General features: G+C 44.0%; 1 protein-coding gene across 6 annotated transcripts in view; it reads right to left on the bottom strand.

Annotated features, from left to right (window-relative positions):
- The window catches only part of DIS3L (DIS3 like exosome 3'-5' exoribonuclease), a 41547-nt gene extending 17539 nt beyond the window's left edge, over positions 1 to 24008 (bottom strand). The window contains exons 1-7 of one of the 6 annotated variants that reach the window (XM_034938987.3): positions 23001 to 24008; positions 21181 to 21334; positions 9443 to 9571; positions 7557 to 7692; positions 4451 to 4627; positions 2266 to 2344; positions 1168 to 1347 (exon numbers count right to left, since the gene is read on the bottom strand). In XM_034938987.3, the coding sequence (XP_034794878.1) occupies positions 1168 to 1347; positions 2266 to 2344; positions 4451 to 4627; positions 7557 to 7692; positions 9443 to 9571; positions 21181 to 21224 (745 nt within the window). In that variant the 5' untranslated portion in view covers positions 21225 to 21334; positions 23001 to 24008. Of the gene's footprint in view, positions 1 to 1167; positions 1348 to 2265; positions 2345 to 4450; positions 4628 to 7556; positions 7693 to 9442; positions 9572 to 21180; positions 21335 to 22148; positions 22546 to 22601 lie in introns of those variants that run through there. The other 5 variants (XM_003827991.5, XM_034938984.4, XM_034938985.3 and 2 more) reach the window with 5 other exon arrangements.
- Between the last annotated feature and the right edge of the window lie 316 nt (positions 24009 to 24324).

Raw genomic sequence — 24324 nt, 5'->3', positions numbered from 1 at the left:
GAATTCAGGCCATGCATTAGAGTTGGAGTTGCCAGCATTTACTGATGAGTAAAAAAAAAAAAAAGTCAAGGATAACCCCAAGGTGTCTTGGGTTGACCAAGAATGAATTTGCCCTTTACTGAGACTGGGGAACACGTGGGGAAGAGCAGGTCTAGGGGTGAAATCAGGAGTCTGTGTGGGACACATTAAGCCTGAGATGCCCATTAGACGTCCAGGGGAAGATGCCAAATAGACAACTGAGTAAACAAAACTGGAAGCCAAGGAAGGGCCAGAGATTAAAATTAAAATTAAAATTAACATTAAAGGACCGCAGGAGATCCCTGAGGGAGAGAGTGCAGAGAACAGAAGATCCAGCATGGGGCCCTTGCACATCCAAGAGGACAATGAGATGGAGAGCCAGGAGGAGAACTGAGAAGAGCAGCCAGCAGGGTGGGAGAACTGGGAGGAGCCCCAGGGAAGGCAGAGGGTCCCCCGCCAAATGCTGCTGACAGCTTCCAGACGATGGAGGCTGACCAGTGCTCAGGCAATGGGGTCACTGGTGACCTTGGCAAGAACAATTTTAGAGGAGTAGGGCTTGGGAGGTGTCAGAATGGCAGGCATGAGAGACCAGCAGGGAGGAAGAGAGAATGTGGAGTTAACTATACTCTGACTTTAATGATAAGGGGCAGCAGCTGAAAGGGACATGGGACTCAGAGAGGATTTTTGGTTTGATTTTAAGATGGAAGCCATTACAGCATATTTGGGTGCTGATAAGAGTAAAATAAACCTGCAGAGAGGGAAAATTGATAATGGAGGGGAAGAGACTATATCTCGTGTTAGGAACTATTATTGTACAACCCGTGACTATAGTTAATAACAATGTACTGTATTCTTGAAAATTGATAAGAGAGTAGATCTTAAGTGTTTTCATCACATAGTGAGGTTAATGCATAGGTTAATTAGCTCAGTCTAGCATTCTCCAATGCATTATATCAAAACATCATATTATATTATACACAGTAAATACACAAAAATCATCATATTATACACAATAAATACAGTTTTTGTCAATTTAAGTAAAATAAATAAATAAATAAAATAAGGGCAGTATTTCTGGATTGCTAAAGAGGAGACAAATATAATTCCACAAGAAAAATGGACATCGGAGTGGCTCTGCAGCTGACTCACCTGTAGGCATGGGCTCACTTGGGGACTCGCCCGAAGCCTTGTCATCACAGTCATTCTCACACAGGGCTACGGTTCTTCCTTTCCATTCATTTTTAGGAAGCAGCTCCACAACTACCACATCTCCATGAATTGAGCGGTTTCGAGCCTTCATCCCGTGGATTAGGATGTCACTGACTAAATCTGTGTTTGGGGCAGCACAGAAAAAACCCATAAAGCCAAGGGAATGGCACACCAGTGAGGCATTCCGCGCATGATATACTCGAAGTCTAATCAGTACTCCTGCAAGTAAAGCTTTTTCTTTTCAAAGGTAGAGTCAAACTTTTGTTCTGCAGGTTAGGAATGAAGAATTGCTGGCACCATGTCATACTGTATATTGAGCTTTCATAAGTGCCACCCTCAATCATCTTTTAAAAAAATATCCCCATCCCCCTCACCACCTTTTAAAAAGGTATTAGTTCCCTGCATGCAACTATGTGAGCCTATGCTGGACTTCTGTCAAATACCTTTAGGATCCTACACAGCCAAGGGAGTGGTCAGTGGGCTGAGGAACTATAGATAGGGCAGAACCAACAGGGAGAATGCTGACGAGCAAGGGCCCGAAGAAAGCCAGTTTCTCATTCTCTCTCCACCCAGCCATGCTCCTTTGACTAGCAGGGTTTCTTTTTCACCCTGTCATTACAGAACTAAGAACTACACCTGATTATGATACAACTTATTTACACATTTTTTCATTTTTATTACTTAAAAAAAATTTAATCCAATAAAGCAATATAGCACATTGAGGCAGCACAGAGTAATATGTTAAAATCACAGCCAAACTGCCTTGGCTACAAATTCAACTCCACCACTTTCCAGGTGTGTGACCTTGGGCAAGTTACTTTGCTTCTCTGTGTTGTAGTTTAAATTAATTGCAATAAAATCAGAAATTATAGACAAAAAGCTAGGGGAACCACCCCCCGCCACAATCCCACATACCCAATGTATGTAGGCATACATAACAGGGCACATATGACATGACAATTTCAACTTTGCTTTCTTCATTGTATAACGTCAGAATAAAAAAGGAGTATGGAAATTTATGTAAGGTTTATACTGAACCTGAATCTTTACTGCTGGCTCCTTGAAGTCGAACAAAAGCTTCTATTTGGGCTCTGTGTTTGTTGACATTCAGAATTCCCTAAAATCATAATTTAAAAAATCAATATGAAAAATGTTCTTTTCCGCCTGGTTTACCTCCAAAAGGTCCAGTTTTTAAAATTATGTGAAAACATCCCCATAATATTCTTTTAAGGTTTGTGATCCCTTTAGGAAATATATATATATATATATATATACACATACATACACACACACACACTTTTTCTTTTTTTTGAGATGTACACACACACACACATATATACACACACACATATATATACACACACACACACATACACTTTTTTTCCTCTTTTTGTCGAGATAGAGTCCTGCTCTGTCACCCAGGCAGGAGTGCGGTGTCACAATCTCAGCTCACTGCAACCTCTGCCTCCCAGGTTGAAGCAATTCTCCTGCCTCAGCCTCCCAAGTAGCTGGGATTACAGGTGTCCACCACCACGCTCAGCTAATTTTTTGTATTTTTAGTAGAGACAGGGTTTCTCCATGTTGGTCAGGCTGGTCTTGAACTTGTGACCTTGTGATCCACCTTGGCCTCCCAAAGTGCTGGGATTACAGGCATGAGAAACCATGCGCGGGTAGGAATAATATTAATCACTAAGGTTTATTTTCTTTGGAGAAAAATACCATCATTTTGAACTACTCTTAGCTATACAAAGTGCTGAAAGTACCAGGCTCTATCTTATGTAACTGATGAGTAGTCTTTTAAAAATCTTCTATCTCAAAATATCCTCCCAGGGGCTAGGCACGGTGGCTCACGCCTGTAATCCCAGCATTTTGGGAGGCTGAGGTGGGTGGATCACGAGGTCAAGAGATCAAGACCATTCTGGCCAACATGGTGAAACCCCGTCTCTACTAAAAATACAAAAATTAGCTGGGCATGGTGGCGTGTGCCTGTAATCCCAGCTACTCAGGAGGCTGAGGCAGAAGAATCACTTGAACCTGGGAGGCAGAGGTTGCAGTGAGCCGAGATTGCACCACTGCACTCCATCCTGGTGATAGAGCGAGACTGCGTCTCAAAAAAATAAAAAATAAAAATAAATTAAATTAAAATTAAAAAAAGTCCTCCCAGGAATGCCATAAACTTTACTACTAAGTTGGAAACATTAGCCTCTCTAGACATACTCATTTAAAATCCCCACACTTTTAGGGAGTGGCTTTGGAGTGATGCTCTTAGATTGTGGTTGACAATCTACTGAGTTGCTCGTTAGAAATGCAAAATCCACGATAGAACAATTCTGTATCTTGATTGTGGTGGTGGATACACAAATCTATGCATGTGATAAAACTGCATAGAGCTACACACACATACACACATAAATGAGTGCATATAAAACTGTTGAAATCTGAATAAAAATTGTATCTGATTCCTTCCCAAGACCCTGACAGCATCTGGGTTCTAGGGTCCTGGGAGGATCACAAAGAGGCCTTTGAAAGGGGCAGAGAAAAAAATGGCAAAGGAGAAAAGAAGCTAAATTTCACCAATTTTACAACATCACCAAACCTCCAGACCTTGATTCAAAGAGATATGTTTTTTTCTAGTGACAGGAGGCATTTACCAGGCGACTTCCACAGTCTGCTTGTATGATGTTCGATATGTAACAGAATTAAGGACATCATCGCAGAGTAGCTTCAAGCTGGGCAATCAGTGTCTATGGAAAGAATGACTCCCAAGCCACCTGAAACACTGACAGCCCTGACTTACTCATGCCCATCTTGTTTGCAGCCTGTGAAATCAGAGGCCTGTGACAGGATGCAGTAAAAAGAGGAGAAAACATACCGGCTGGTCCTGACAGATTCTTTTTTTTTTTTTTTTTTTTTTAATTGAGACAGGTTCTCACTGTCACCCAGGCTGGAGTGCAGTGGTGCAATCATGGCTCACTGCAGCCTCAACCATCCAGGCTGAAGTGATCCTCCTGCCTCAACCTCCCGAGTAATCTGGGAGTACAGGTGCACACTACCACACCTGGCTAATTTTTAAATTTTTTCTTGAGACAGGGTTTCACTGTGTTGCCCAGTCTGGTCTCCAGCTCCTGGGCTAAAGCAATCTATCAGCCTTAGCCAAAGTGCTGGGATTACAGGCATGAGCCACTGTGCCCAGCCCTGACACATTCTAAATTACCACCCTCACCTGGATATAGCGTCCAGATTTAATCCCAGCTTCTAACACTTCCAGGGGAAGATGTTCTGGGTACTCCTTCCCATGGCTCTCCTGACTCTCATTCTCTCTCTCCCGTCGAGACTGAAGGATAGAATCACAAAGCTCGTGGGCAGCTTTTAAATCAGGCCAGAAATTGTCCAGGTAATTCTGTATTTAATAAAGGCACAGAGAAACACGGTCAGAAGGTACTGATTCTTCATCATGGTACTATGACAGAAACTCCCGACTAGGAATTGCTGGCCTGCCGTTTTGAGGGGGTGCTCAGTGAGCAGGACTTCCTGAGCCTCACTCCACCATTCATTCTCTGCTACCACATTACCCCCTGAGCCTGCCAAATGAGCCCCAGGAGGCCACTGCACCGTGGAACACTTCCACCTCCTAGGCTACTTTGTGCTTTCAAGTCTCTTTCTCTCCACACACACCACATACACACCTGCGCACGTCCAGGCAGCCTGTCTTTATGTGTATCTAATTGCTGCAGACAAAGGCCTATATGTACTTTTTTTTGAGACAGGGCCTCATTCTATAGCCCAAGCTGGATGCAGTGGCATAATCTTGGCTCACTGCAGCCTTGACCTCCCCCTGCCTTAAGCAATCCTCCCACCTCAGCCCCCCAAGTGGCTGGGACTAGAGGCGTATGCCACCACACATGGCTAATTTTTTTATTTTTTGTAGAGATGAGGTCTCACTATGTTGCCCAGGCTGGTCTCAAACTCCTGGGCTCAGTGATCCTCCTGCCCTGGCCACCCACAGTGCTGGGATTACAGGCGTGAGCCACTGTGCCCAGCAATGTGTGTACATTCTTGTCTTTTTTTTTTTTTTAAGGGACAGGGTCTTGCTCTGTTGCCCATGCTGGAGTACAAGTGGCGTGATCTTGGCTCACTGGTCTTGCTCTGTTGCCCATGCTGGAGTACAAGTGGCATGATCTTGGCTCACTGTAGCCTTGACCTCCTGGGCTCAAGTGATCCTCCTGCTTCAGTCTTCCAAAGTGCTGGATTACAGGCGTGGGCCACTGTGCCAGGCCATTCTTGTCTTTTTTATGTATTTTAACTCAACTTTAAGTCTGAGGGGTAGAGTCTAGCACATTCTCTGTTCTCAAATTCAAAAGAAAACAAGTTATACTTTCTGTCAACTCCAGCATTTCTCCCACTAATTTCAGAGTCCTGTTCAAACTGCTTCCTTTCTTTCCCTACTCCTTCCAGAAATTCTGTCTGTGCTAATGTCAGTGCCCCAATTCTATGGTCACTTATCACTTATCAATACTACACTTTGTCATTACGAACTACCTCTTCAAGAGGGATTTATCATCTTGGCTCTTCTCCATCTAACTTCAAGTACCCACAGAGAATTCTAGGCTTCCCTTTCATCTGAACTTCACAATATCTCTTTTTTCTACTATCATTCACCTCTATGAAGCCCTTGGTCACACAGTTTTCTTGAGAAACACTATAGAAAATAAAACTGTACTGTACCACTGGACTACAAAGAAAAGTAATTTTCACAAAAAGTAGAAAAATGTAATTTTAGTCAACTGTCCTCTGCAGGAACAAGACATGATGTATTGCAACAGAAAAAACAAGTGACACTGCCATTAATATCCAGCGCCCCTGGAATTCTCTGGCATGCCAGAGCACTTTCTTATAGCAGGGCCAGGAAAATTCTATTGGCAAATCTTTAGCAATATATGCACCTGGGAACCCTTATAGAATCTGCAATTCAAAACCCAACTAGACTTTCTATAAACTGACAGGGGTAATACAGGGCCTTATTCTAGTTTCTGCACCAAAAAGTGATATCAACAAGTGAAACCTAATTGACCAGCTGGGCAGACAGAAGCGACCAGCGATCTGTTGAGAGATTAACAGTCATCCTACTCTCACAAAAGGTACCTAAGAGATAGGAAGAACTGCGTTGCTGAGACAGCCCAAAGAAACAGTCACTGATAATGCCACTACTGTCTGAGATCTGTACTAAGCAGATCTGACAGCATTCACATAAATAATATCACATCTCAACCCTTTCATTCATCCCTATTAACCCCTATGAACATTCACAAGTGGGGAAGAGTGAAGAACAGTTGGAAAAAAAGACTGGCCTTTAAGACAGTTTGTTTCGTGTGCATTTTCAGAAAAATAACTTGGAAGGCAGTATAGCATGGTGGCTAAGAGCTTTGGGGTCTGATTGCCTGGATTTTAATCATAGCCCTACCATTTTCTACTGTGTGACTTTTAACAAGTTACTTAGCCTTTCTGTGTTTCCATTTCCTTACCAATAAGATTAAATTATAATACCTACCTCATAGGGTTGTTGCAAGAATTAAATGAAATAATACACACAGAAAAGTGGCTGGCATAGATGTGTTGGTTATTACCATTAGGTAGAACCATGTCAAACTGCCATTTTATAGGTCAACAATAAGAATATTGGCAATTTTATTCAACCTATTATCATCATCATCACCATTACTATTACTGTTATAGTTATAAATGTTAGTTTACTGTCAGTAGGAGTTTACTGGGCTGGTATTAGATGCTGTGGGCCTTATAGTCAAAGTTGGTCTGAATTTGTGAAAGTCAACATTAAATAATTGGGGCATAATGAAGAAGTAGAACTTCATTTGTTGAGACAGGGTCTTACTCTGTCACTCAGGCATTAGTACAGTGGTGTGTTCATGGCTCACTGCAGCTTCCATCTCCCAGGCTCCAGTGATTCTTCCATCTCAGCCTCTTGAGTAGCTGGGACTACAGGTGCGTGCCACCATGCTTGGAGATATATATATATATATATATATATATATATATATATATATATATTTTTTTTTTTTTTTTTTTTTTTTTTTCTGTAGAGACAAGGTCTCACTAGATTGCCCAGCTGATCTTGAACTCCTAAGCTCAAGTGATCTTCCTATCTCAGCCTCCCAAGTGCTGGGATTACAGGCATAAGCCACCACGCCTGGCCAAAATGGAACTTAACGTCTATTCCTCTTTTCTCTTTTCTGTGTTACCAAAGGGATCTAGAGCCTTACGGGTACTACTTAGAAAATGAGCACTCATACATATACAACATCTGGAAATACCTTGAAAGTAATCACGAATACTCCTTCTGTTTCACTTCCATACTGCTGAATTGCCTCTTCATCTTCCGTCACCATAACAATTGGCATCCTGTCCTGGCAGTGATGATAGTACCAAACAGCTGCGTTGTATATGCTCCTGGAAAAGCAAAGGGCACATGAGCTCTCCCCAGGCAGACAAACACAAGCTCTTGTTCAGAATTTCACATCTGGCTTTTGCTATCCTTTGGTCTATATAGATAACCATTCATTCATTCAACAAATACTTCTGGAGTATCCATTATAAAGAAGCCCTGGGCTGGGTGCTCTGGGGGATGCAAATATGAACCAGAAAGAATCTGACTTCTCTTCCCTAAGACATCCAACCACCACTGCAACCACTTTCATTTCTTGATATGGCCTAGAAACCATGAGGCTCTGCCATCTTTTACACCATTTAACTGGGGCAGCACACAAGATGACAAGCTATGTTATGTGAGGCTTAAAAGATGAAGAAGCAAGTCTTTGGCTAAGAGAAAAACTAAGGTGCAAGTAGCTGAAGATCATAATCCAATAGGGTCTGATATGGAACCATATGAAATGCCTGGAAATCTTCCAAAAAAGAACTGGAACTGGGAAACAGAGAACTGGGAAACAGGTCTGGAGAACTGTGTGCAGGACTGGATTGACTGACTGATTGAGACAGGGTCTTACTCTGTCGCCCAGGCTGGAATGCAGTGGTGAACAATGGCTCACTGCAACCTCAATTCCCAGGCTCAAGTGATCCTCCTGCCTCAGCCTCCTGAGTAGCTGGGACTACAGGTGCACATCACCATCCCTGGCTAATTTTTAACTTTTTGTACAGATGGGGTCTCACTATGTTATCCAGGCTGGTCTCGAACTCCTGATCCTCTTGCCTCAGCCTCCCAAAGTGCTGGGATTATAAGCGTGAGCCACCATGCCCAGCTTTCAAGGTAACCTCTGAGGCACATTCCGTGTGGCTCCTCAGCAGCACTGATGGAGTCTTCGTTTCCCACAGCAGCAGCACATCCTTCACCACCTTCCCTCCATCTCCATCTCCATCTCACTCTCCCCGCTTCTTCACTCCTGCTTCTGGGAATTGCTTTCCACATAAACACTCCACACTCAAGGACTCGCTTTAGGCTCTGCTTTCAGCAGACTTAAATCAGGACACTGTATTTCCTGAAGCAGCTTTTTCAGAATTAAATGACCAGTTTCAGTTTAATAAGACTGGGAGTAGGAGCCTGGCCGGGCACAGTGGCTGACATCTATAATCCCAGCACTTTGGGAGGCCAAGACAAGTGGATCGCTTGAACTCAGGAACTGAAGACCAGCCTGGGCAACATAATGGGACACCATTTCTACAAAATATACAAAAATTAGCCGAGTGTGGTGGCAGCTACTTGGCCTGTGTTCCCAGCTACTTGGGAGGCTGAGGTGGGAGGATAACTCGAGCTCAGGAGGTCGAGGCTGCAGTGAGTTGTCATCATACCACTGCACTCCAGCCTGGGTGACAGAGCAAAAAACCCGTCTCAAAAAAAATTTTTAAAAAATAAAAAAACAAAAAAGGAGCTCTTCTGCCTTCTCCATACATACACGCATTAAAGTTATGACTTCTAGGTCACTGGAATGATCCTGACAGCTGCTAGGGTCTGGGGCAAACATATTCCGGGTACCTATATCTTCCTAACTGCAATTTTTAAAAAATGTATCAGTTATATATTCAAATGATATATCTAAAATATTGACATGGTAAGCATTTCGGTGTTAATCATGGTTCCAGAATAATTGTTGGTTTGTTCTAGCAGACTATTTAGATCAACTCCCAAACAGCCAATGATGAGGAAATGAAAGAAGATGACAGTGAAAACAGCAGCTCAGGGCCATACCTGGTCTGCCACTTCTCCATGGACTCTCCTCTTTCCCGTGGCAGATAGCAGCATTGCTGGAATTCATTAGCAAAGAGAATGCAATCATGACGCGCATCCTTCAGCAGGTTTCGCAGTTTGTTATACTGTCTGTGACACGGAGGAGAAAAATAAATCTAACAAAGCAGGTACTCATCCACTGCTATCTCTTGCTAAGGATCAAAAAAGGATGGGGTATTTTAGAGCAAAAGATTGATTATTTTAAACCTGAAGAACATGTATTTATATTGGTCTCAGTGTGCTCAGTCCTATCGGGCTGCTATTGTTTCTCGATTTTGCCTGCTAGAAGGTGCTTGGGCAGGGCCTAGTTAATTAGTTTGCAGATCAATTAAACTCCTTCTCTCTCCTTTCCCCTTCAGAGACTTCCAGCCATTTTATTATGTAATTATACCACCTTGCCCTGCCTAGCCCCTTCTTCAAAGCCTGAGTGCACGGAGGCAAGCAGAGAGTTTAGCACTTTATTTTTGGACCTCACTTTGTTCTATAAATGTCATTAAGCATTAATACATTTGACTTTTTGCTGGCAGCCCTAGACAAGAACATGTAAGGTAAATAAGTTTGGGGATTTATCTGTGAATTTTATTTATGCAGCCACCCTGATTTACATAAATGAGAGCTAGCCTCATCTGTCAGACAACTAACAGAAAGTTTTAAGGTCTTGTCCATCAAGAGATCCTTCCCATGGCCGAGGAAGGAGGATGGTTTGAGGCCAGGAGTTCAACACCAGCATGGGCAACATAGGGAGACCCTGTCTCTACCAAAAAATACAAAAATTAGCATGGTAGCGTGCATCTGTAGTCCCAGCTACTTGGGAGGCTGAGGTGGGAAGATTGCTTGAGCTTGGGAAGGCAAGGCTGCACTGGGCCACTACATTCCAGCCTAGGTTACACAGCGAGACCTTGTCTCAAAAAACAACAACAAAAAAGATCCTTCCCACATTGCTGGCCGAAGCCACAAATCAAACATCAAGTCTCCTATGGGTCAGTTTCTAAGAAGGTGCTTTTCAATAGTCTAGATACTATAAAATTACAGAAAACACTCAGTTATGTTAAAGGGAGTCAACTGCTTATTTAAAGATGAATTTGCTGGGTGTGGTGGCTCATGCCTGTAATCTCAGCATTTTGGGAGGCTGAGGAAGGAGGATTGCTTGAGCCCAGGAGTTGGAGACCAGCTTGTGCCAAGTAGCAAGACCCCATCTTTACACAAATTAAAAATACAAAAATTAGCTGGGCATGGTGGTACGTGCCTGTAGTTCCAGCTACTCGGGAGGCTGAGGCAGGAGGGTCCTTTAAGCCCAGGAGTCTGAGGCTGCAGTGAGCTATGATTATGCCACTGAACTCCAGCCTGAGGAACAGAATGAGACCCTGTCTCTAACAAAATAAATATAAAATAAAAATGGATTCATATTAAATCAGATTTAACATGTGTTTTAATATAATAACATTTGTACCCTTCCTTCCGCACCTCCAGCCTGCCACCATAGGTTTTAAAAATTGAGTCTTTTCATTGAAGCAAAGGCCGAACTCCCCAACGAATCTTGTTAAATGCATAAACACTGATCACCAATCTGTGTGGTCTTACACTTTATTAGAAAACAAGAAATAGATTTCACTAGGGCTGGGTGCGGTGGCTCACACATGTAATCCCAGCACTTTGGGAGGCGAGGCGGGAGGATCACGAGGTCAGGAGATCGAGACCATCCTGGCTAACATGGTGAAACCCCATCTCTACTAAAAATACAAAAAATTAGCCGGGTGTGGTGGCGGGTGCCTGTAGTCCCAGCTACTCAGGAAGTTGAGGCAGGAGATTGGCATGAACCGTGGAGGCGGAGCTTGCAGTGAGCCGAGATCAGGCCACTGCACTCCAGCCTGGTGACAGAGCGAGAGTCCGTCTCAAAAAAAAAAAAAAAAAAAAAAAAAAGAAATAGATTTTCTTAGTAATTCTAATTTTGAGTCACTGTGAAAAGAATCATAAATAGCAACTTATAAAATATCATTTTTTTTTTTTTTTGAGACGGAGTCTTACTCTGTTGCCTAGGTTGGAGTGCAGTGGCACGATCTCGGCTCACTGCAACCTGTGCCTCCCAGGTTCAAGTGATTCTCCTGCCCCAGCCTCCCGAGCAGCTGGGATTACAAGAGCCCGCCACCATGCCTGGCTAATTTTGGTATTTTTAGTAGAGACGGGGTTTCACCATGTTTGCCAGGCTGGTCTCAAACTCCTGACCTCAGGTGATCCACTTGCCTCGGCCTCCCAGAGTGCTGGGATTATAGGCATGAGCCGCCACGCCCGGCCATAAAATATCTTAATAAACAAAGGGATTCAGTTTCATTTCTATGAATGGCAGCTTTTCTTAACAGAATTCCACTTGTACAAACAAAAGCTGTTCCCTCACCCCTCCAGATGCGTAGAACATATTATATCAGTAATTTTCCCACTTTCACAAAGACACTATATTTTTGAGACAGGGTCTCACTCTGTCACCCAGGCTGGAATGCAGTGGCACGATCATGGCTCACTGCAGCCTCAAACTCCTGGGCTCAGATGATCCTCCCACCTCAGTCTCCTGAGTAGCTGGGACTACAGGCACACCCCACTATGCTCGGCTAATTTTTGTATATTTTTTGTAGAGACGGGGTCTTGTCATGTTGCCCAGGCTGATCTCAAACTCCTGGGCTCAATCGATCCTCCTGCCTTGGCCTCCCAAAGTGTTGGGATTACAGGTGTGAGCCACCATGCCTGGATAAAGACACATTTAAAACTTATTTTAAAAGCCTCTTAGAAGAGTCTATGCCATATTGTTTTTTTTTTGAAACAGAGTCTCACTCTGTTGCCCAGGCTGGAGTGCAGTGGCACAATCTCGGCTCACTGCAAGCTCCACCTCCCGGGTTCACGCCATTCTCCTGCCTCAGCCTCCCGAGTAGCTGGGACTGCAGGTGCCCACCAAGACACCTGGCTAATTTTTTGTATTTTTAGTAGCGACGGGGTTCACCGTGTTAGCCAGGATGGTCTCGATCTCCTGACCTCATGATCCGCCCGCCTTGGCCTCCCAAAGTGCTGGGATTACAGGCATGAGCCACCGCGCCCGGCCTACACACTGTTAACAGTTTGGGCAGGCTTTCACTTTCTGCCTTACACAGTTCGGTAATGCTTAGAATTTTAAGAATGAGCACTTATTTGTTAAGTAATAGGAATGATTTTTGGAGAGATTTCATAAGCATCTGCAATTTGTTATTTCAGAGAAAACACTGAAAAAATATTGCCTGTTCTTCCTTTGTCCCCTAGAAGTTTTTGTTCCCTTTACCTACCATCATATTTTGTGCACCATTACAAATAATCTGAACTTACTGTAGTTATTTGTTTACAAATGATCTCTCTTGCTAAGCATCCTTCATTTAGAAAATCTTTGCTTCTATGTGCCAGGTCTGCTGGGGGAGGTGAGGGGTGCTGCACTGAATGCCCTTGGGAACACCAACTAGACATCCTACTGCATCTGAATAGTGTCCTACGGCATAGATAGGGCAGTGCCCCATGTCTGCAGCAAAGAAAGGAAAAATAGACATACCATACGATCCAGTAATCCCACTTCTGGGTATATACCCAAATTGAAAGCAAGGACTCAAACAGACATTTGTATACCTATGTTCACAGCAACACTACTCACAGTACACAGGCAAAAGGTGGAAGCAATCTATCAATGGATGAATGGATAAACAAAATGTGGAATATATTATTCACATTTAAAAAGGAAGACAGTTCCAACACATGCCATAACATGGGTGAACCCTGACACATTATGCAGAGTGAAATAAGCCACTCACAAAAGGACAAACACTGTGTCATTCCAGTTACATGAGGTACTGAGAGTAGTCAAATTCACAGAGATGGAAAGTAGAATAGCAGAATAGGGGCCAAGGAGGGGAGATAGTGTTTAAGGGGTATAGAGTTTCAGTTAGGACAGATGAAAAGTCCTGGAGACAGATGTTGGTGATGGCTGACAACAAGGCATGTGTATTTAATGCCCCTGAACTGTGCACTTAAAAATAGTTAAAATGACAATTTTACGTATGTACACTTTACCACAATTTAAAATAAAGCTATGCTACTTGGCAAAAACAAACTAAACATAACACAGAACCACCCATTTCAGTGGGATAAGTGCTTGAAAGGAGAAGATGGGAGGGATGGGAAGGCTTCCTGGAGTAGGTGACCCATGAGCTCTGAAGGATGAATAAGAGTGAGTGGAGACAAAAAGCCCAAGAGACGAGAGTAGGGCGGAATGTGCGAGACAGCAGACAGTAAGGCTTTACTTCAGTGCTTTACCCCCAGGTGCTGAATCAATGCTTTCCAAATGAACAAATGAATGCACAGCCCTACATGATAACAGTGATCCAAGTGCAGGGTAATAACGCCCCTGAATAAACTGACATTTCCAGAGCCCCGTTGCCTTTTGCTAAGCTTCATAGACATCACTGCATTTGTTTTCACACCTTCACTTCAGACCCAGGGTTTTTGTTTTTGCTTTTGTTTTTTTGAGACAGGAACTCGCTCTGTTGCTCACACTGCAGAGCAGCAGCGCGATCATGGCTCCCTGCAGCCTCAAACTCTCAGGCTCAAGTGGTCTCCCACCTCAGCCTCACAAGTAGCTAGGACTACAGACGCAGGCCACCATGCTCAGCTAATTTTTTTTGTTTTTTTTTGTATTGAGACAGGGTCTCACTATGTTAGCCAGGCTGATCTCAAATTCCTGAGCTCAAGCTATCTTCTTGCCTTGGCCTCCCAACGTGCTGGGCGTGAGCCACAGTGCAGACCCAGGGATTCTTGAATTCTGTTCTCTGCAAATACTGATGTGCCTGCCACAAGCCAGACCCAGGGGTTACCACCAGATTAGAGTAATGACAATCCTTCTTAATATTTAGAAAAATATATCACTTAACAAAAAACGTTCTCAATTTTAAGTTTCACTCCCATATATATTTTCTTAGACTTTTAGTGCAAGCTTCCATTTGTCAGCTACCTATCAGCCAGATAAAACAAATGAACAAATGGCAAAAGAATATTAATGCAGAAAGCAGGAAACAAACAGCGAATCACTCTGAGTGTGACAGTTGGGTTTGCTTGTAGACATGTGGGCTTACAGTTACCATTTAATAGCGCATACATATGATATAGTCTTATTTTTTGCTAGTCAGGATTTTGTAGTGCATATGATGGGACCAGATAGATGAATATCCTGCATGGAGTCAGCAAACAGCACCATGTGCCTTAATCGAATTCGACCAGAATGACAGGAGAACAATGGTTTCAGATGGTCAAGTACAGGCCAGGCGTGGTGGCTCGTGCCTGTAATCCTGGCACTTTGGGAGACCGAGGCGGGAGGATCACTTGAGGTCAGGAGTTTGAGACCAGCCTGGCCAACTTGGCAAAACCCTGTCTTTACTAAAAATACAAAAATTAGCCAGGCATGATGGTGGGTGCCTGTATTCCCAGCTATCCAGGAGGCTGAGGCAGGAGAACCGCTTGAACCCAGGAGGCAGAGGTTGCAGTGAGCTGAGATGGCACCATTGCACTCCAGCCTGGGTGACAGAGCGAGACTCCTTCTCATAAATAAATAAATAAATAAATATAAATTCAACTCTTACAGAAAAACCTTAGTTCCTTGGACTGGCTTGGATGTTTTCTAAAACTCCATCATCTTAATGTTTTAAGCAATTTCTTAGAGGGGCAGTTAAACCTACCTTCTTTAGGTTGATTTTTTTTACTATTTTTATTCAGTGGTGACCTTACCTACAGATGCAACATCCCTTTCCGCTGCTGACTGTTCTCTCTAAGGATTAGAAGTGGGAGTCCCACACCAGTGGAAAGACCTACAAAGTGAATTCTGTACTAAATGTGTTTCATCACCTGGATTTTGCAGAACCCAGGTAGGGTCTCACAGATTTACCTTCAGACACCACTGAGTTTTCTACAAGTTTATATTGCCATTTATATTAGACAATACTCACAAAACATTTTTATGGAGTACATTTGGGGCCATCTGAACGACTGCCTTCTAACTGCACTGCCATTTGGCATCAGTGCGGCCCTCTCACACGCCCCAGAGACACTTCAAACTCTCGACCTTGACTCCCCTGCCCCCAGGCTTCCTCTAGCGTTCCCTCTCTCCATCCAGTCATGTAGGCCAGAAAGCTCAGTGATACTCTTGACCCCACCTTCCCCGCCATCTCACATACCTACATCTACCACTAGTTCTAGAGATTTTAAAAAAGAGCAGCTTTATTGAGATATAATTCACATACCATAAAATTTGCCCTTAAAACACACACAATTCAGTGGTTTTTAGTATAGTCACAGTTATGCAACCATCACCGTCGATCTAATTACAGAACATTTTAATCACTCGGAAAAGAAACCTGTATCCATCCATTAAGCAGTCCTTGCCTGTTCCCCTTGACCCCAGCCCCCGGCAACCACTAATCTACTTTCTGTTGCTATTGATATACCTGTTCTGGACATTTTACATAAATGGAATTATACAACATATGATGTTTTTATGTGTGCTCTGGCTTCTTCCACTTAGCATGTTTTTGTGGTTTATCCACGTTGTAGCATGTATCAGTACGTCATTCCATCTTATGGCTGAATAATATTCCCCTGTATGGATAGTCCACATTTTGCTTAACCATAATCAATTAACAGACATTTGGGATGTTTCCATGTTTTGGCTATGATGAAGAAAGCTGCCATGAACATTTGTGTATGATGTTTTCATTTTTATTTATTTATTTATTTTTGGAGATGGAGTCTTGCTCTGTCACCCAGGCTGGAGTGCAGTGGAGCGATCCTGGCTCACTGCAACCTCCGCCTCCGAGGTTCAAGCAATTCTCATGTCTCAGTCTCCCGAGTAGCTAGGACTACAGGCGCGCGTCACACACAGCTGGCTAATTTTTTGTATTTTAGTAGAGATGGGTTTCACCGTGTTGCCCAGTCTGGAACTCCTGAGGTCAGGCAATCCGCCCAACTTGGCCCATCAAAATGCTAGGATTATAGACGTGAGCCACCGCGCCCAGCTGTGCATGATGTTTTCAGTTTCAATGTTGACATGTTTTCAATTCTCTTAGTTATACACTTAGGAAGTTTTATAGATTTTTACCTATTAAATAGGTCTTGGAAACATCTATTTCTCTCTATCTCTAAGCTACCAACATTCCCTCATCTGGACTAAAGCAAAAGCCTCCTCCCTTCTTTTTTCCAGGCCTCTTCTCTACCTGGCCCAGTAATCTCTTTTTTTTTTTTTTTTTTTTTTTTTTTTTTGAGATGGAGTTTTGCTCTTTTGCCCAGACAGGAGTGCAACGGCGTGATCGTGGCTCACTGCAACCTCCGCCTCCCAGGTTCAAGCAATTCTCCCACCTCAGCCTCCTGAGTAGCTGGGATTATTACAGGCACCCACCATCATGCCCAGATAATTTTTGGATTTTTGTAATGATGGGGCTTCACCATGTTGGCCTGGCTGGGCTTCAACTCCTGACCTCGAGTGATCCACCCACCTCCACCTCCCAAAGTGCTGGGATTACAAGTGTGAACCACCGCTGAGTAATCCTTTCAGGACAGGAATCTGATCATGTTATCCCATTTTGCTTAAAAGTTTTCCCTGACATCCCTGAGGCCATGAGGCCTTCCATCCCACCCAGGCATTCTTTCTGCTCCTGGGGTGTGCCACAGGCCCCTCCCCATGGGCCCCAGGCATTTTCCTCTGCCTTGAAAGCTTTCCTCCACTCTGCCTGGTTTATGCCAACCCTTGGACCTCCACCTAGGCGTCCCCCTCAGAAAAGCCCTTCCTTGCCTCCCTGGGTGGTCTGGGCTCTCCTGGCGCCCCGTCCCTGTGCTTCAGTGCATTTGTCACAGTTGCAGTTCTGCATCTGTTTGTGTAATTGCCCGATTACTGCCTGTCACCCTGCCAGGACTCCGTCTGCTTTGGTTCACCACTGTACCCTCAGTGCTAGCAGTTTCTGGCACATATAGTCTCTTGGTGAACATTTGTTGAATAAACCAACACAGATGTGAACACATGAACATGGTGGACAAAACAGCCTTACAGAGTTGTCAGGGGGACTCCTCATTAAATAAGCATTTATTTGAAGAATATTAGATGGCAGAACATGTGATTATCCTGAACGACTTAAGACCTGACATTAGTCATACTGTTCTGTGCAATACACTTATGAGAACAAGCATTCTCTGCATTGATATTATTGAAGTCAAAATAGGAAATCTTATTACAAATATAACCAGATTAAAGGCTATGTCTTTCCATTGTTAAACCTAACTCTGGTGATTTCGTTTCAGCAAAACAATGTTATCTGTCACGTTGAATAATGTTCATTTGCAGTTTTCTGATTTTGTAACTTTGATTATTTAACTTAAACTAGGGTTGTATTAAAGTACTTAAACATGAGGACTTATACCGAGATTTATGTTTAAACACATTTAAATAACAATAGAAGAAAATAACACTGGGTATCCAGGAGGATTTTTTTCTTTTAGAAACAAGATGGATATATCACTCATGTTGAGAACACTGAGGTACTGGATGGGGACTTAGATCATGTGACCTTTCAGATCTCTCCAACCATAATATTCTACAATTTCAATCTTTTTTTTTTTTTTTTTTTTTTTTGAGACAGAGTCTTGCTCTTGTTGCCCAGGCTGGAGTGCTGTAGCACGATCTCGGCTCACCACAACCTCCGCCTCCCGGGTTCAAGCGATTTTCCTGCCTCCGTCTCCTGAGTAGCTGGGATTACTGGCATGTGCCACGTCATCTCGCGCATTTTGTATCTTTAGTAGTGACAGGATTTCGCCATGTTGGCCAGGCTGGTATCAAACTCCTGACCTCAAGTGATCTACCTGCCTCGGCCTCCCAAAGTGCTGAGATTATGGGCGTGAGCTACTCAGCCTGGCCTGATTCCAATCTTATATACCATCAAGAAACTGAGGCATGAAATATGGAGACTCTCTGAAGCTATACAGAAGGAATTCAGGAGGGAGTCAAAAGGAACAAGCAAAGCATCCTATACCAGACACCAGACGGGACCAGGGATTATTAACTGACAAAACTTTCCTAACCAAGAATGTTCCTAAAAGCATATTGAATAAAATGAATTATTTACTCGCATCTCAAAAATGTCCAAGGAAGAAATGAAAAACAAAACAAAATGTTCCCCAACATTAAATGAACAAAACACTAGAGAGCTTCTGCTAGGCCAAGTTCAGTTAAACATAAAAAGTTAATTATCACCAAAAAAATGGTAAGCATGTAAAGTAATGCATATGCTAATTAGCTTGATTTGGCCTTTCCACAATGTATACATATTTTAAAACATCATGTTGTATACCATAAATATATATGATTTTTTAAAATAAGTTTTTTAATAGAGACAGGGGTCTCACTATGTTGCACAGATTGGTCTTGAACTGGGCTCAAGTTATCCTCCTGTCTTGGCCTCCCAAAGTGCTGGGATTATAAGTATGAGCCACCAGGCCTGGCCAAATATATACAATTTTAATCTGTCAATTAAAAAAAGTCAAATAACTTACACGTAACACTTAGGAAGGCTGAATTAATAAAGCACATCTCTCGGATCTTATGTATTCAATGCCTATTATTAATTTGAAAGTTAGCCTTCAATAAATGACACTTTCTAGTGCTCAGACAATTTGGGTCATTTAGCTATGTCAACCTGAATGCACCTGCTGGTTGCTTAAAAGGTAAACAAAGTGCCAAGTCCCAAATTTGCTGATTTCTTCCTCTTCTTCAATCATACTCGTAATACGCCTTAAAGACCAGTCTCAAATCCATTTCCCCCAAAGGATTTTTTGGCCTAATTGCTCCACTCCACGTTTACTTCTGCACTTTGCATAGTCCACGTTAAATTATCCTTCGTGTGTCTAAGGCGCTTCATAATAACTGTCTTGTTTCTTCTATCTAACCCCAGCAAGACAATAGGTTTGTTGTTAGAGGGACTAAGACTTATTTTGGGCCGGGCACGGTGGCTCATGCCTGTAATCCCAGCACTTTGGGAGGCCGAGGCAGGCGGATCATGAGGTAAGGAGTTCAAGACAAGTCTGACCAACATGGTGAAACCCCATCTCTACTAAAAATACAAAAATTAGCCGGGCGTGGTGGCGTGCACCTGTAATCCCAGCTACTCAGGAGGCTGAGGCAGGAGAATCAATTGAACCCGGGAGGTGGAGGTTGCAGTGAGCCGTGAGCCGAAATCACGCCACTGTACTCTAGCCTGGGCGACAGAGCCAGACTCCATCTCAAGAAAAAAAAAAAAAAGACTTCTTTTTTATTCCCCAAGGCCTGGAACTAAGAGCTTAAAAAGTGCTTACCCAACGAACAAAATCAGGGTGTTATCATATGGCCCTATTTCATAACTCCTCATCTTTTGTTTTCACATTTAGTATATTCAAAGACATGGTAAGGCAGTGGAAAACCAATAGTTTTTCATCAAGTTAACTACTCTTGAAATGTTCAGGAGAAAAAAACGTTTAAATTCCAACTCTTTGTCTTTGAATGTCCCAGGAACTGGTTTCTAAAACAATCCTTAACATTAAAAATATTTTAGAAAACAGAAGTTGAAAAGGCTCGCGGTGTGTTAGCAATCTGAATGATAACAACAAATTGATTTTAGTAGCAGAAACTGAAATATGACACCTGGAGCAGCATTTAAATTTGGATGTGTATAAACATCTATATCTTGGTGTCTGAACAAAATCAACTTGAAGCTCATTTTAAAATATTCTATCTGAAAAAACCTGCACAAAATCTGGTTAATGTACGTTTTTTGAACTGAGCATATAATAAGAGGACAATTTGTCATTTTCATATACAAATAAAAACACTTCATCTTTTATCACTAAGGCCTGAAGAAACCACAACATTTTAAAAAAGAATAAATGCGTAGTTGGTGCTTATTAAATAACTTAGAGTGTTAAAAGGTTGGACGTATAATTCTAATATGCTATTTCCATACAGTTTTAAGTTCAAGTCATAAACCTTTCCCAACATTAAAGGAAGCAAAATCGTTTTTCAAAGTATTTGTTTAAAAGGTAGACAACTATTCTTCATTTCAGTACAAGGCAAGAATTTTAGACTGGTTCAATTAGAAAGCCTTTGTTTAGCAAATACAATGACTATGGCTGGTAGTTACACTAGTAATCTAAAAATAAAACAAGCTATTTCTGGTTTCATCGAATAAATCATTACAAGTACAGTTTGCATTCCCAATAAAGGAGTCTAAAATTTAAAAATACTCTTTTCCCCAAGAAAAGAACGTATGCTTCTGAAACAATGTATCTATAAATAAGATTAAATAATACACATTATCAACAAGAAATAAGCAATAACCCTGCCACTATAAAAATGCAAGCCAAAAGCCAATTCACACTAGAATCTGAAATACCCACATACTGGGGACACTGCAGTTTACTGATCTACAGTCAGATCTCTTGGCCAGGTGTTGAAGCAGAAATATAAAATAATGTTACTGCATTCCTCACTATCAAAGAGAATATGAAATTAGTTTTAAAAGTCCTTTCTGACAAAATAATGAATTCCTCCCATCCCCCTCCGACAAGGGACCTTTTCTAAGGTGGGGGGAACCTATGCCATATAGAAATAAAGAATGCAAAACGTATACCTCCGGCCTCTTTGATGCTGCACAGCTTGACAAGCTGTCTGCATGAAAATAATTCCCTTCAACTCAGGAAACTCAAGGATCTCAAGATAATCTTGAACAACTTTCCAGTCTGGGATCACGTAATGAGTCACATCACTAGACAAGAGTTTCCCATCTGAAACATAATTCAAAATGTAAGAGATTAGACAATGTTTTCAAACCTGGTTTATTTAAATGTCACGGTGCTCTGGCATGCAAAATAACTTCCAGTCTTAACTCCATAGTGGGAGTTTTTAAAAGACAAATCTACTTTGGTAGAGGCCCAAAGTTCAGGTATATTGAGCACCCTCATTTTTTTGGAAGCTGTGATAAATACAAGCTCAACGTGGTTTATGGTGTTGCCAGAGGTGCCGGAGAGGATGGCTGATTTAACAACGAACAAGCACATTTTCAGCATAACCTGAATATTTCAGTGTTAACTCATCATTGACAAACACATTCAAATGAAGCACCCCCACATTTATACCACTTGTGTATGATGCCCAGCAATTTAAAGTTGGCTCTGTGTCAAGCTTCTGCACGTGCTCAGCAGCCTCCAAGGGCCAGAAAGATTGAACAGAGAAAATGCTCCGTGCAAGCAACGTGCAGAGGTGGGGTTTCCTACCAGACCCGCATCTGAGAGCTGGTTAGCCAAGCTCTAACTGAAATGTTCACCTTAATCACAATGTTTGGAGGATTCCGCACATTCGCTGACAAGGACCCCCCAGCCCATGCTCATCCTCCCATGGGGGAAGAGAGCCAGTAACGTGCATCGTTCTATCGGCCACCCTTGCGGCCTAGAAACCAAGGACTGGGGCCCAGGAGTCCCCAGTCCAACTTCCCTGTGACCTTCCTCTGCAGTGCGGGCCCAGAGAGTTCACAAATCTACTGTGAAGTGGCTCTCCACTGGGGGAAAAGTCTGGGGCACCAGTGCGGGCAGGTCAGGAAACCTGTGGCTGCAAAGCAGGCGATGTCAGCTTCGCAGCGGCAGCAGCTGGCCGGTAGCTCCCGGGGGCTCCCAGCTCGGGGGCTCCCAGCTCGGGACCTCCCCATTACTCCCCCGCGCGAGGTTGCGGCGGGAGGAGGCCTCGGCTTCCGCGCCCTCGGGCCCCTCTGAGGAGCCAAACCACCCAGCCTCCGGCATGGGGTGCGGGTCTGTCGGGACCTCCCATTGGACAGGGCGGAGCAGTCGGGGAGTCCCGGGGGCCCCAGAAGCCGCGGACCCGGGCCGCTGGGTCCCGACCGGCAGAGGGCAGGGGGTGAGGCCGGCGAGCGGGCGCAGGCCGCGGGGCCTACGCCTCCGTGTCCCCGCCGCTGGCGCTCCGCCTCCGGGCCGCGCTCAACCCCTCACTGCGGCCGCCCGCTCCCGCCGGCCCCGTCCCCGCCCCCGCCCCGGCCCTGACCGTGGCTGCAGGCGGCGGGCTGCGGGCAGAGCGGGCTGTGGCAGGGCACGCAGGGCCGCAGGTAGTGCTCGCGCACGATCCGCAGCGTGCGGCCCTGGAATGTCCTCAGCAGCAGCACCTTCTCCCTCTTCTGCAGCATGGCGGCGTGTCTCCCGGAGGCCGCGGAGTGGCGGGCGCGGCGGAGGCAAGGCCGCGGCCTCGGACCCGCCCCTCGGCCCTGGGCGCCGCGGCTCCGGAACCGCCGTAACTGCCGCGCCCGGGGGAGGCCCAGAGCTACACGCTCCAGGCTGGGGCCCGGCCCTCCCGGCCTCAGTTTCTTCCCTTCCCTCAGTGGCCTGGACCAGGGCGGAGGGGTGGAAACGACCTACCCCAGAGACGGAGGGAAGACTAGGATGATACCTGGACGGCAGGTGAAGAAGGGCTGGGCGCAGCTGTCCAAGATTAGGAGACTTTGTTTGTCCCCCCCAGGTCCATGTGGGAATGGAGTCGCCGTATTAATACTAATACCGGGTAATTAATGTTTTCTCTTCGTTGCTCTCGCTATCTCCAAACGAGGTAAAAGGCTCAGCACATAAGCCGGCAACCCTGACAGCCGAACATTTCTAAATAGTTATATTCATTTTAAGTTACATGTACTTTTTAAAAAGTTTTTTTCTTTTTTTGTAGAGATGGGAGGGTGAGGGGGGCAGGTCTTGCTCTGTTGGCCCGGCTGGTCGCAGGCGATCCACCTGCTTCGGCCTCCCAAAGTGTTGGGATTATAGGTGTGAGCTGCTGCGCCTGGCCTTTCATGTTCTTTTTAAAATTTATTTATTTGTTTTGGTATCCCTATTGAAGTTATCATGTACTTATAATCAAACAATGCAGATAAAATGAAAACCAATCTCTTCCCTTGAAGCACTGTTCCACTCCAACTTTTATAGCTTTTGCAGCCTCTGGCAAAGGATTTCTCCTTTAAACTGCCACTGTGACACAATCACAAACGTACATGTTTGTATTAATAACTTTTTTTTTTGGACGGGGTCTTGCTGTGTCACTCAGGCTGGAGTGTAGTGCATGATCATGGCTCACTGCAGCCCCCGAACTTCTGGGCACAAGCGATCTTCTCCACCACGCCTAGCTTTTTTTTTTTTTTTTTCCTTTTCTTTTTTTTTTTTGTAGAGATGGGAGTGTCTCACTATGTTACCCAGGCTGGTCTCAAACTCCTGGGCTCAGGTAATTCTCCCACCTCAGCCTCCCAAAGTGCTGGGATTACAGGCGTAAGCCACCACGCCCAGCCTGTAGCTCTTGATAAAGAGATGCACACAGTCTCTTCTGAGATCACACACCCTTGATGGGATAGAATCCACTCTTCTTCCAAGCACTCAACTAAGACTTTTGAGCTGCACTAGCAGCTTTGTATACGTGTCCCATTTAATTTCCACAACAAGTCAAAGGAGTGGGGCATTAGGTTAAGTGGCCAAGGTTACCCAGTTATTAAGTGGTGGGATCAATATTCAAGCCAGAATGACTGAATTCCAAGGAGGCTCGTAAGTAATTACCATGCTATTCAGAGATGAGTAAAATACAGGTCCTGCATTTAGAGACTTTATAGTCTGCTTGGTGAGCTCCAGTTAAGGCAGCTCAACCAGCTGGCTGGAAACATCAGACTTCCTCTGATGCTGAAGCAGGCAGAACTGAGGATGCTCTGTTGGATGGCTCTTGTCACTCTACAGGAATGCATTAA

The sequence above is a fragment of the Pan paniscus genome, chromosome 16 (genome assembly GCF_029289425.2).
Source record: "Pan paniscus chromosome 16, NHGRI_mPanPan1-v2.0_pri, whole genome shotgun sequence".
Classification (NCBI taxonomy): Eukaryota; Metazoa; Chordata; class Mammalia; order Primates; family Hominidae; genus Pan; species Pan paniscus.
Note: the sequence above shows the minus strand (reverse complement) of the source record. Positions and strands in the feature narration are given on the sequence as shown.